Source organism: Carettochelys insculpta, chromosome 26 (assembly GCF_033958435.1).
Source record: "Carettochelys insculpta isolate YL-2023 chromosome 26, ASM3395843v1, whole genome shotgun sequence".
Taxonomy (NCBI): domain Eukaryota; kingdom Metazoa; phylum Chordata; order Testudines; family Carettochelyidae; genus Carettochelys; species Carettochelys insculpta.
In genome coordinates, this window is record NC_134162.1 from 2,840,758 (window position 1) to 2,852,674 (window position 11,917).

The 11,917-nt window shown below is 59.1% G+C and overlaps 1 protein-coding gene across 1 annotated transcript in view; it reads right to left on the reverse strand.

Annotated features, from left to right (window-relative positions):
• The window catches only part of CACNA1S (calcium voltage-gated channel subunit alpha1 S), an 84,796-nt gene that overhangs the window by 11,392 nt on the left and 61,487 nt on the right, over nucleotides 1-11,917 (reverse strand). Inside the window, exons 33-37 of the mRNA XM_074977324.1 lie at nucleotides 10,140-10,267; nucleotides 8,235-8,331; nucleotides 7,455-7,557; nucleotides 665-766; nucleotides 404-528 (exon numbers count right to left, since the gene is read on the reverse strand). Of these exons, the coding sequence (XP_074833425.1) occupies nucleotides 404-528; nucleotides 665-766; nucleotides 7,455-7,557; nucleotides 8,235-8,331; nucleotides 10,140-10,267 (555 nt within the window). The remainder of the gene's footprint in view (nucleotides 1-403; nucleotides 529-664; nucleotides 767-7,454; nucleotides 7,558-8,234; nucleotides 8,332-10,139; nucleotides 10,268-11,917) is intronic.

Below are 11,917 nucleotides of genomic sequence, written 5' to 3' on the forward strand. Positions count from 1 at the left end.
TTGTTCAGCTCTGTGCCTGCTTCCTGCTCAGCCACCCAGCGGGAGAACTCCTCTGCCTCCCACCTCTTCCAGCAGCACAACCTCTTTGCCACCTTGCCTGGCGCACAACCCCCGCGCCACCCCCAGCTCTTGGGTAGCACCTTTCCCAGGGAGAGCCCAATGTGCTTTACCACATTACCATGGAGGTCACTACCGCTGGCTTGGTTTTACGGATGGAGGAAACTGCGGCACAGAGAGGGGAACTGACTCGCCCCAGGTCACCCAGTAGTGCTGGTGGCACAGCCCATGTCTCCTGAGTCCCAGGCGAGTGCTCTATCCGCTAGGCAGCTTTGCCTCCCGAGCTCTGCCCTCGCGCCGGAGGGACAACCTGCCTGCAAAAGGGAGCGGCTGGGTTTCCACGCACCTGGATAACAACGGCGTCCTTTTTGGGCCGATACCCGTAATACTCCTCCTGGCGCTTAATGAACTTCCTGAAGTGCTCCTGGATGAGGAAGGTTGCGTAGAACTTGCCCACGGTCACCTCGTCCTCTGCAGGGGAGAAAGCCGAGGGCAGCCATTAGCTCTGCTCCGCGGGCGCAGGTGGTGGGGGTAGGTGCTGGGGAGAAATAAGCCAGGGAGAGTGGTAAACAAAGCCCAGTCTCTGGGTGACCCACAGCAGACGCACCTCCAATGGGTGGAATGACCTGGTCCAGCAGTTTCATGCTCGTTCTCTTCCAGATCTTCTTGATGATGGTCCTCAGCTCCTCGTTGGCCTGCTCAAAGTTACCTGGAGGGGGACAAGCCAGCCAGACGTTCATTGCACCCGAATGGCCTCCATGCAGAGCAAGCAGCTAACGAGACAGCCGAGGGGCTGCAAAACCCAACGCGGCAGGGACACCCGAGCCGCCTGACGCAACGCTGTGTCGTGAGCAGTGTCCTCGGCCCAGCCACAGCTGGAGGTCAAACAGTCTCGTTGGAACTGGGACAACCATAGGAAAAGAGGAGGGGTGAGCTCGGGTGGGGGCTCAGCCAGCCTGTTGAGCCGGGGGCGTGGGCTTGGACACACACACAGCCTGGAGACTCGGCTGGCACACCTGGGTGCTGCAGGAAGTGGTCGCTTTCGGGCTCCCCGCAGGCTGTAGGGTTTGGGCTACAAAATTGACCGATGCTTTGGGCCACTGAAAACGCTGACCCTGACCGTCTTCCCGGCCTCCTCCTCTGCCCCTCCGCCTGAGTTTCCCTCTGCCGCTGACTTAGATGGAAGGCCGGCTCAGCTGCTGAGTGAGCGGTTCCATGTGCACCTCCAGGGCCAGTGATGGATGTTACTAACGGGGGGGCAGTGCCGGGAGTCCCTTGAGAGCTGCATCCCGGGGTGCTCTGCTTCAGGTACACATGAGCCTCCTGCCTCTCTGACTGCAGTCAGCATTCCCATATATCTTCTCCCAACAGCCTCCTAGCCTGTGCCGGGGGCAAACAGGGCTGGGCAGGCAAACTGCCCTCAGGTCCTTCTTTGTCCAGGGGGACAGCGCGCTGACGCAGAGAGGAGAGAGGGTGGGGAGGGGAGCATCCACCGAGGCCACCTTGAAGATCTGCAGATACTGCACAAGTTGAGCAGCCCCCGCTCCTTCTTCAAGGGATGTGCCGCTTCACAAGACTTTGGAAAAACCGTGCCTGGGGGGCTCGGCTGCATTGTTCAGAGCGCCTTGGAAGCAGGCGGCAGAGCCAGCTTTTCTTCCTGAAAGGGCCGACCATCAGCAGTCCCGAAAAAGCAAGCGTGCAGACAGAACTCCCGAGGAAAGCCTCTGGAGACAGACTGAATCCTTGGCTCTGTCCAGAAGCAAGATAAAGCCACCTGGGAGACTAGCTACATGGTTTGATTCTGTCCCAAGAGCAGCCTGACACCATGTGATGTAGTGGGGGATAGGTGTGTGTGTCTCACAGATGGTAGGGGGCTCCTGCTGAGGGTAACTGGGCGACCAGGTGACACCTCTGGGCTGCAGACAAAGGGGGAGGTGGAGCCTGAGGGGTTTGAATTGGAAGCGGGAGTTGGGAAGCAGTTAGTCTGGGCTGGGAGAGAGAGAGACAAAGGAGGGGGCAAGGCCCTGGCTCCAGGGGCCCCTCGGGGCCTCCTCTCCTCAACATGGATTGGGCTGGCTGTCCCTGCCTGCTGCACTGACTCGTTTGTGCAATGCTGTGCCCTGTTGGCTAATAAACCCGCTGTTCTCCTGCCGAGTGAGAGTCACTCCTGCCTGTGGCCGGGATGCAGAGCTTGGGGACCCCCGAAGCCCATCACACACCCAGCTCACATCTCACAAGGTTCTGGGGGAAGCAGAGGGACGAGGGTAACTTGGCTGATGAGTGAACCAGAGGATATTTTAAGTATGAGCTTGGAATGTGAGAGCGGCAATATGGTCTTTGCCCATGAAAGCTGATGCTCCAAAATATCTATTCGTCTCTAAGGCGCCCCAGGACTTCTTGTGTTCGCAGAGAAGTGCACCAAAGAGCACTGAATTAGCAGCACAAAGGGAGATTCCATGAGATAGTTCAAACCCCCAACGGGGCCAGGCGCTATGGGGAAAAAAATCAGCCAATTCCCTGGTGAACTTTGCCATCGTGGGACGAGCAAAGCCTGAGAATCACTGCACGGCGGGCGGGGGGTTGGAAGGCTGTCCTGAGCCGGAGCTCACTGAAAGACCTGGCTTCTGTCCAATGGGTACTGAAAAGCAGGAGAGGGAAGGATGAGCAAGTTCCATTTGTAAGGAAGGTCTTTCTCGCAGAGACCTTCCTGCTGCTATCCGTGACTTGCTAGAACGCCGGGGAATGGGAAACCTCTCTCACTAAGAGCCGCTGAGGAGCCAAGCTCGGGGCAGGTGGCGGAGGTGCAAACGGCTGGAGCCCTGGGACAGCTCACAGGATGGGGCTGGAAGCTGCAGTACTGGACAGGAAAGGAGGGGAGCCAGGCGTGCATCTCAGACCTGCCTCCGCCCAGCTGGTGCAAGTACAATGGCTCTGGCTTCGTCTTGTTTGACCTATTCCAGGCCCTCTGAACCGGCGGTGCCGGAGGAGATGTATGGGACAGGCCGAAGGAATGAGAAAGGTGTCGCCCATCGATCTCCATCCTCCTCTCGGGAAGAATTCTGTGCACTTGCTGTTGACGCTGGTAGCAAAGCTGTCCGCTAATGGACGCCCCAGGTCAGCAAGGTCTGTTTGAGGGTCATCACGGGAGACACATCTGTTCGACTCATGGGCCGCGGTGCTCTGCCTGCCCAGAAGGCGAGAGGCCGGGAGGAGGGTGTGACTGGCCTGAGGTCCGTTCTGGAGCTTTATGGCTTCAGCACAAAGTGAAGGGAATCTCGCCTCCTGAGATTTCCATGGAACATGCAGGCTACCTGGGCTGTCCTGGCCTTCCTGGATGGGCCCCTGAGGAAGGCAGGAGAGTGGCTACAGGTGCACCTGACTGCTCCTGATTCAAGGAGGCTGATGTGGAGGAGAGACTCATCAGACAACCATTTCCCTTGGACCGAGCGGCTGCATCCCCCTTTCCACGAGCGATGCATCCGAAGCTGCAGTGATGGTGAGAGGCGGCTGGCCCACAGGACCTCCTGCAGGGACTTTGGACAGGCCCTTCGCTGAGCGAGTCTGGCACATGAAAGTGAGGGACAGACACCAGATTGTCTCGACTGTTTGGGCAATCAACTCTTCTGTGCCAGCCCTAGCAGCAGCAAGAGGGAAGCTGGCATGCCCTGCTCTGAGGCTATAAGCTACCATCTGACCCAGCAGTTGGAGACGCTTTGTTGCTGTTGCCAAGGGTTTATCAGAATCTCAGGGTAGGTCTTTCTGTGGGACAGACCGAGAAGCTCCTGTGAAGTTTATCTGTTGAACTGGAATCAGTACTCCAGAGGGGGCATGGATGGACGGCCGGTCCTTGAGCGGCTCGTTGTCAAGGTAGGGAAGAGGAGTATTTCTCACCTGCAAAGGTGCATGACGTCCAGTGCCAGGACTTTGGAGAAAACTCTTGGGGTATGTGAGAGGCTGCAGGGGAGGACCTGACACCAGGAGTGATCCTGGCCAGCAAGGAGAGGAAGAAACTTCTTGGCTACGTCTACACTAGCACACTACATCGAAGTAGCCTGTTTCGAAGTAAGAACATCGAAATGGTCTACTTTGATGCGTATTGTCTACACGAACTCCAGGGCTTGTTCAATGTCGAAGTAGCGATGGAGAACGTCGAAAGGAGCCGCCCCGGAAGGAAATGTGGAGCGTCCACACACACACACAAGCGCTCCCTGTCGAAATAAGGGGCCAGCAAAGCCCCAAGCCGCTCCCTTAAAGGGCCCCTACCAGACACGCTCGGCCTGCACAGCACAAGATCCACAGAGCTGACAACCAGTTGCAGACCCTGTGCATGCAGCATGGACCCCCAGCTGCAGCAGCAGCAGCCAGAAGCCCTGCTGCACACGGCGACCATAGAGACCCGCAGGGGCTGGACAGAGCGTCTCTCAACCCTTCGGCTGATGGCCGCCATGGAGGACCCCGCTATTGTGAAGTAGTGGAATGTGGATCGTCTACACACGCCCTACCTTGACATTGAACGTCAAAGTAGGGCGCTGTTCCCATATTCGGACGGGAATAGCGATTTCGACGTCTCAACGCCTAACGTCGATTTCAACGTTGAAATAGCACATGGCACGTGTAGATGCGACGCGTGCTATTTTGATGTTGTGCTGGCTACTTCGAAGTAGCCGGCTAGTGCAGATGCACCCCTTGTGAGAGAGGTGAACGGTGACATAAGAGTGTCCCCCTCACCGATGTCAAAGGCTGCGGACTAAGCCTGGAAAACTACTGACAGAACTGTGGCTAGAGAGACCCGGCCCTGGAGTTCTGTGACTTCACAAGGGCACGTAGGAGTCTGAGATCGAATACCCATCTCCATCCCCCATTCTCTTTGGGGACTAGAAAATACTTGGAACAGAGACCGCTCTGGCTGTGCTGGCTGAGAACTGCTTGTAAGAGAGATGGTTTCCTTTCTCCGCAAAGGGTTGTAAACTGGGGCTGGAGATGGGGAGAGATCTGGGACAATCACGTAGCCTCCAAAGCCTATTTGTCAGGTATAGCTTGCTCCTGGGCAGGCTGGTAACCGGAGAGATGGTCTCTGGGGTTTCCGCTGCAGCAGCAGGTCCCAGAGCTGTTCCAGGCCCTGACCCAATCATCACTCCAGACATTCTGCAGTGGAGGAGGGATGGGGAAGAGGTGGAGATGAAACTCTTCTGATGGACTGGTTTCTTCTCGGCCAGCATGGCAGGTCAAGCCAGGGGACTGGACTGGATGGGATCCCCGGGCGTCTTGAGATCCACTATAATTATACAGAGGTGTGTGTGTGTGATGAGTCACCTTGGAGTGGCCTCTGAGCCTGAGCAGTCATCTCTGAGCCAGGAAGTATGAGTCATCATCAGCAGACGCCTTGTGATCGGCTCCATCCCATTCAACCAGGGTTCAGCCAACCCACAGGCCACAGCCCAGCCAGGTGACCCCAGGGCAAGCAAGCTCTCCAGGAGTTCTGACAAACTTCCCTCGCCTCTGCTGTAGCCTGTGCTGTTTCCATGCCAGGCAGCTCCTTCTCCCACCTGCATCTGCCCCACCTCAGCTGGCCGCTCAGCAATGCTGAGAGCACCTGTCTCCTGAGACACCCACGGACAACCCTGGACTCCATCCAGGCGTCTGAAGGTTCATTGTTGACTCACTGCGAAGGTTGGCCCGGAGAAAGGAGGGATTCAGTAGCGTTTTGGGCTTTCCCAGGAAGCCCCGAGAGCTGCAGCCCAGGTGCCGTGGCGTTGGCTGCATCGTAGCAATGTCCTTGCTGGGAGTTCAGATGGCCTAGGACAGTTCCTGGTGCCCCAGTGGAAGACGATCAAGAAAAGGCTGGGTGGCCTGACATGGCGTATGCGTCCTTTGCCATCAGAGCCAGACCTGGTGGACAGTCTTCTGAAGTAGGCTGGAAGAGCAGGATCTCACATGGGAATCTTACAAGTCCCCTCTGAGTTCCTCCCCACCGAGTTGTAGGCGAGTGGGACAGGGTGGATGAGGGGCCCTGTGCTCCTTGGAGGTGGCTGTAAAGGAGGTCCCTAGATCTGGATCCGAGGCACGTGGGAGGCATGTTCCATCACGCGGAGCCCAGGTTTAGTCTCCGGGAGTCTCAGATCTGCTTTTAAAAGCTGATCAGCTCTTGGAGCTAGCTGGCAAGGCAGGCATCTGCCTGACCGCAGACACAGTGGGAAAGCCTCTCGCCGGCTGGGGCAGATTCCCCATGGGAGAGGCAGTGCCTGAATCCCAGCCATCCCGGCACATCAGGATGAGGACGATCCCCAAAGCAAACCCCACCCAAAGAGGTGGGTACTATTAACCAGAACTGTCCCAGATTCACTGCAGAGGGGCATTTATAAAATGAATGAGAGCCAAGTACACTCCACCAACCCTGGAACTTGAGGCTACACTAGAGCAAAGCTGAGGCGGGCAACATAGATGTCTGTCTCCAGTTGCCAGGTGGGTGGGAAGGAACTGCAGGCAGTGTGGGACACGTGGATGTCTGGAGGGAGTGCAGGGGGTGATGTAGATGTCCGAGTGCCATCCCTTCCAACCCCATGAGTCTGTGATCTCTGGTCAGAGGCGCATGGGTGCTAGCGGGCCTGCATGGTGAACCCCACGGCACCCTACTCGCAGAAGGTGGCTGCATTGCATGGAGGGGTGAAATGATCTTGACACAATCCTCACCCACGCAAGGGGGCCGTGAGGCTAAATTCTAACGGGCCACATCTCCACTGAAATCAAGTTATGCTGATTTGAAGCTGTGATGGAGTGGGGGGGGTGCATGTGTGAGACTCAGGCTGGATGTGTGTGAGACAAGCAGAGCAGCTCCCAGCAGCGAAGGATGACCCCTGGGGCTGTAACCTAGGCTGGCAGGTAACACCTCTGCCCTGAACAAAGAGGAGGGAGGAGCCGAGCTGGGTTTGAACTGGAGGCGGCAGTGAGAAGCTGGGGGAGAGGGAGCTGGAAGGCAGCCAGCCGGGCGAGGGGGAAGCTACACCCCAGAGGGGCACCCCTCGGGCTCCTCTCCCCAGGATGGGTTGGAATGACTGTCTCTGATTGCTGCACTGACTCTTCTGTGAGAAACTGGGTCTCTTTCGCCTAAGAAACTTCCTGTTCTACCTGCTGAGTGAGAATCACTCCTGCCTGCGGCCGGGGGGCAGTGCTTGGGGACCCCGGAACCCCACCACAGCAGCCGCAGAGGATCTGGCCCTAGGTCCTCAGGTGAAATGCACCCAGGTGTGCGAAGCAGAGACTGAGAAGAGAGCGGATTGCTCACGTCTCTCACGGGTGCTGGGCAGGGGAGCCCTGCTGGGTGGGTCGGAGAGGAGAACCCGGAGGCAGTCTCTGTAGAGCAGCTCTGCTCGGCCAGGCAGAGAGAGCATTTCTCTCACCTTCTGTCTTGATCTTGAGGGCGGTCCTCACCAGAGCGAAGAGCGTGGCGTTGAAGGTGACGGTACCATCGCTGTTCAAGGGCATATTCATGCACACCAGCCTCTGCACAACAAACACAACCACACTCACCGCTGGCCAGGAGAAGGCTTCCCAGGCCCCGGGCCGGCAGCAGGCACGGGTGGGACTGAGCACCCCAGCCCTGAGGGAGAGGCCCTCCCGGTCCGTCTGCATCCAGCAGCCCCATTCCCCTCTATGCTCCCGAGCCTGGAGATCTCTCTCCATCTCAGGTTACATCTGCAAAGGAGGTGCCACTCCCTGGCCGGAGCAACAGCCCTTGGAGGCGCCGAGGTTCGAGCTGCTCACTGCGTGGGTGGGTCGGGGCGTGGGGCAAGCCACATAGGCAGCTGTGGCGATGCCGAAGGGGAGAGAATTGGGAAGACATCACCTCTCCGGGACAGGAGGGGGCCGTGAAATCCAGCCAGCCAGGGAAGCTAAAGGGTCTGCAGGAGAGCCCATCCACCCTCTGGGTTCTGGATCGGGGCCTCTCACCAACATGCAAATCCACCCAAGGGGCCAGACTCGGCAGCTGGTTTAAATGGACTGGCTGTGCCCGGGGGGTGTAAATGAGGAAAGGCAACGTGTGCCCCCCCCGCCCCACGCTGCCTCGTTCTCTCAGCCCTGGATCTCTCCCCAGGCCCTTCCTATCAGCTGCCAGCGGGAGTCGGGGACCCCAGGGGCTGAGCCTGGCAGATCCCTTCCCTTCGCAAAGGGCCCGTTACCTTACAAGCCACGCGGTGTGGGCAGAACTTCCCAAAGCCCAGGGGAGGTTGGATGCGTCTCAGCAGCGTAACCACATCCAGATGTTTGATTCTCCCCCTGCAGGGCCGAGAGACAGATGTGCTTCGCCCCTGAGCCAGCAGGGAGACCCCAAACCCTGCCGGGTAGGGCAAGTGCTCAGGGCCCTTCCCTGCTGCACTAATTTACTGTTGTGCGAGAGGCCCACAGAGCAGGCGGGCGGGGGGCACAGAGGTGTTGGGGGTCGGCAGAGAGGCGGTGGGAGGCAGGGGGCACAGAGGTGTGGGGGTCGGCAGAGAGGCGGCGGGAGGCGGGGGGCACAGAGGTGTGGGGGTCGGCAGAGAGGCGGCGGGAGGCGGGGGGCACAGAGATGTGGGGGTCGGCAGAGAGGCGGCGGGAGGCGGGGGGCACAGAGGTGTGGGGGTCGGCAGAGAGGCGGCGGGAGGCGGGGGGCACAGAGGTGTGGGGGTCGGCAGAGAGGCGGCGGGAGGCGGGGGGCACAGAGATGTGGGGGTCGGCAGACAGGCAGCGGGAGACAGGGGGCACAGAGGTGTGGGGGTCGGCAGAGAGGCAGCGGGAGACGGGGGGCACAGAGGTGTGGAGGTCGGCAGAGAGGCGGTGGGAGGCGGGGGGCACAGAGGTGTGGGGGTCGGCAGACAGGCAGCGGGAGACGGGGGGCACAGAGGTGTGGGGGTCGGCAGAGAGGCAGCGGGAGGCAGGGGGCACAGAGGTGTGGGGGTCGGCAGACAGGCAGCGGCGGGTGTGGGGGGCACAGAGGTCGATGGGGTTTGTATCACAGGCCACTGCAGGGTTGCTGTGCGCGCCTGATGTACGTCACCGCGGACCAGATGCTGCAGGGCACAGGGCATCTCCCCAGTCTGGAATCCAGGGGGGCAGCATGGGGGCCTGAGCTGGTGTTTCTCAGGCCAGTCTTAGCAAGCCTCCTAGAGCCGCCACTGTCACTAGTCTCAGAGGGGGACCCTGTTAGTCTGTATCTGCAAAAACAACAAGAAGTCCTGGGGCCCCTCAGAGACTTCGTGAGCAGCGGGTCTTTGCCCATGAAAGCTGATGCTCCAATACGTGTTCGTCTCTTAGGCGCCACAGGACTTCTCATGGCTTCTGTGTTGTAACTAGCGCTGCAGATGCTCATCTCAGCGGGCTACAGAGCCCGCGGCCAAAGAAGCCCCTGGGATCCCCCTGTCTGAGCTCCCCGGCGGGGACATAGTGTGTAGCAGGCAGAGTGTGACACTGCCTGGCGGGGAGGAGGCAGCTGGGTGAAAACCAGAGCCATCAGCTTGAGCAGCTGACATGGCTGGGCAATGCCAGGAGGTGCCCGTCTAGGGTAGGGAAGTAACCTCAGCGTGCGGCAGGGAAGGATTCGGACACGATCTAACGAGTGACTTTACAACATGGTTGTTCTCTCCCGCAAGCACTGAAGGCTGGGGGTGGGGGGGTCACATGCATTTAACCCCATCCTGTGCCCTGTGCCAGCGGACTGCTCACTCCCTGCGCCAGGGACTAAACAACCGACTTCTGCAGCTCCAAGCGCTGTCTGCGAACGTGGGCGTGTGGGGCAGCAGGGCACAGAGCCAGCTGACACTCCGGTGGAAGAGTGACCCCAAAGTGCTTCCTCTGAATGAGGCCTTGGGAGCAGCACATCTTTAAAACCACGCAGGCTTGACTGAAAAGAGCCAGGGACGGAGCATCTGCCCCAGGCGCTGGTAGTGACGCTGCCCCTGCTAGGAGCTGCGGACGGCCAGGGGATGTTGGTTCTTGGGTTGTTAACCCAGCCAACCTCCCCTTCCTAGCTCCACTCACTCGTTTTGGAGGGAATAACCCGCCGGCCTCCCAGTCTGCCCTCAGACCCAGGCCAGGTGTGGTTCACTCACTTGGCTTCCGGGTCATATTCTGCCCAGATTCGTTTGAACTCGTCCAGGTGGTGCGGCCCCAGGATGGACCAGTCCCGTGTGAGGTAGTCGAAGTTGTCCATGATGACGGCGACAAAGAGGTTGATAATCTGGGGAGAGAGGAGGGTGCGTGAAGGGGACCAGATGTGGAGCCAGTCTCAGTGAGCGCAAAGCAGTGCCAGTGAACTCAGCTGGGCGCCTGTCCCCCGGTGCCCCAGAGAGGGCAGGACATGGGGGGCCCAAGGGAGAAGAGCCTCTAGAAAACAACAGGGTCCCAAGCTGTGCAGCTGTTCTTCTCCGGCAAGTGACACACCTAGCACAAAACTCTCCTGCTAGATAGGTACCATAGAATCCGAGAGCTGGAAGTGACCTCTGGAGGTCATCGGGTCCAGCCCCCTGCCCAGAGCAGGACCAACCCCAACTAAGTCATCCCAGCCAGGACCTTGCCAAGCTGGGACTTAAAAGCCTCCAGGGATGGAGATTCCACCACCTCTCTCGGTAACACATTCCAGTGCTTCACCTCCCTCCTGGGGAGAGTTTTTCCTAATATTCAACCTACTCCTCCCCTCTGTAACTTCAGCCCATTGCTCCTTGTTCTGCCATCCGTCACCCCTGAGAACAGCCTCTCTCCATCCTCTTTAGGGCCCCCCTTCAGGAAGCTGAAGGCTGCTATTAAATCCCCCCTCACTCTTCTCTTCTGCAAACTAAATAAGTCCAAATCCCTCAGCCTCTCCTCACAGGTCTTGTGCTCCAGCCCCTGAATCATTTTTGCTGACCTCCGCTGGACCCTCTCCAATGCATCCACATCTTTTCTATACTGGGGGGCGAAAACTGGATGCAATATTCCAGATGTGGCCTCCCCAGTGCCGAATAGAGGGGAACAACCACTTCTCTAGATCTGCGCGAAATGCTCCTCCTAATGCACCCTAATATGCCGTTAGCCTTCTTGGCTGCAAGGGCTCACTGCTTACTCATACCCAGCCTTTCGTCCACCATAATCCCGAGGACCCTTTCTGCTGTGCTGCTGCTTAGATCTCCACCCTGAAAGCCTGGCACACCTGTTCCCTTCTCCTGTGAGGGGCAAGGCTGCCTCACAGGCTAGGGAGGATTTTGCTCCCCTGTTGTTATGCGATGGCCAGCCTGTCAAAGCCGGCCAACCTCTGCCGGCCTGTTTAGTGGCACTACTGCCTGGAGAACACACTGGGGTGATTCTCCCAAGCCCCATCCACAGGAGAGCTAGACCCTGCCCAGCAGCCAGGCACAGCCTTGGCAGTGAGGGACTCCCCATGCTAGCAGGGCTAGGGGGCGGGTTTTCTGATACTGGCAGAGCCTGAGGCTGTGGCCAGGCCGGGGACACCGGGAAGTGTTTCATATGCAGCAGGTAAAACCTGCAACAGCCCCAGGCGGTCTCGCCCGCCCCTCCAGAAGGTTGCTGGCTTTTGTCCTCAATCTGCACAGCAGAACAATCATTTCAACCCTCTCCCCGCGCGGCTCTGGCTCGACAGCGCTGCCATAGGCTGCCCCAGGGGACTAGAGTCGCAGCCGTTTGCAGGGCCCCAGCTCCCTGCAGCTCAGGTTCCCCACGGGGTGGGTGCTGGAGCGTGCAGGACGGTATCGCCTGCTGGCTGATGTCTGGAGCAGCACTGGCGTCCTTCTTCCCAGCCTGGCTCCTGCCCCGGCAAAGGAACGGTGCTGTGCTCTCAGCCCCGCCGTGCAGCCGATGCTGAGCCCTTCGGGTCCTGCCCAGACTGCTTGGGGAC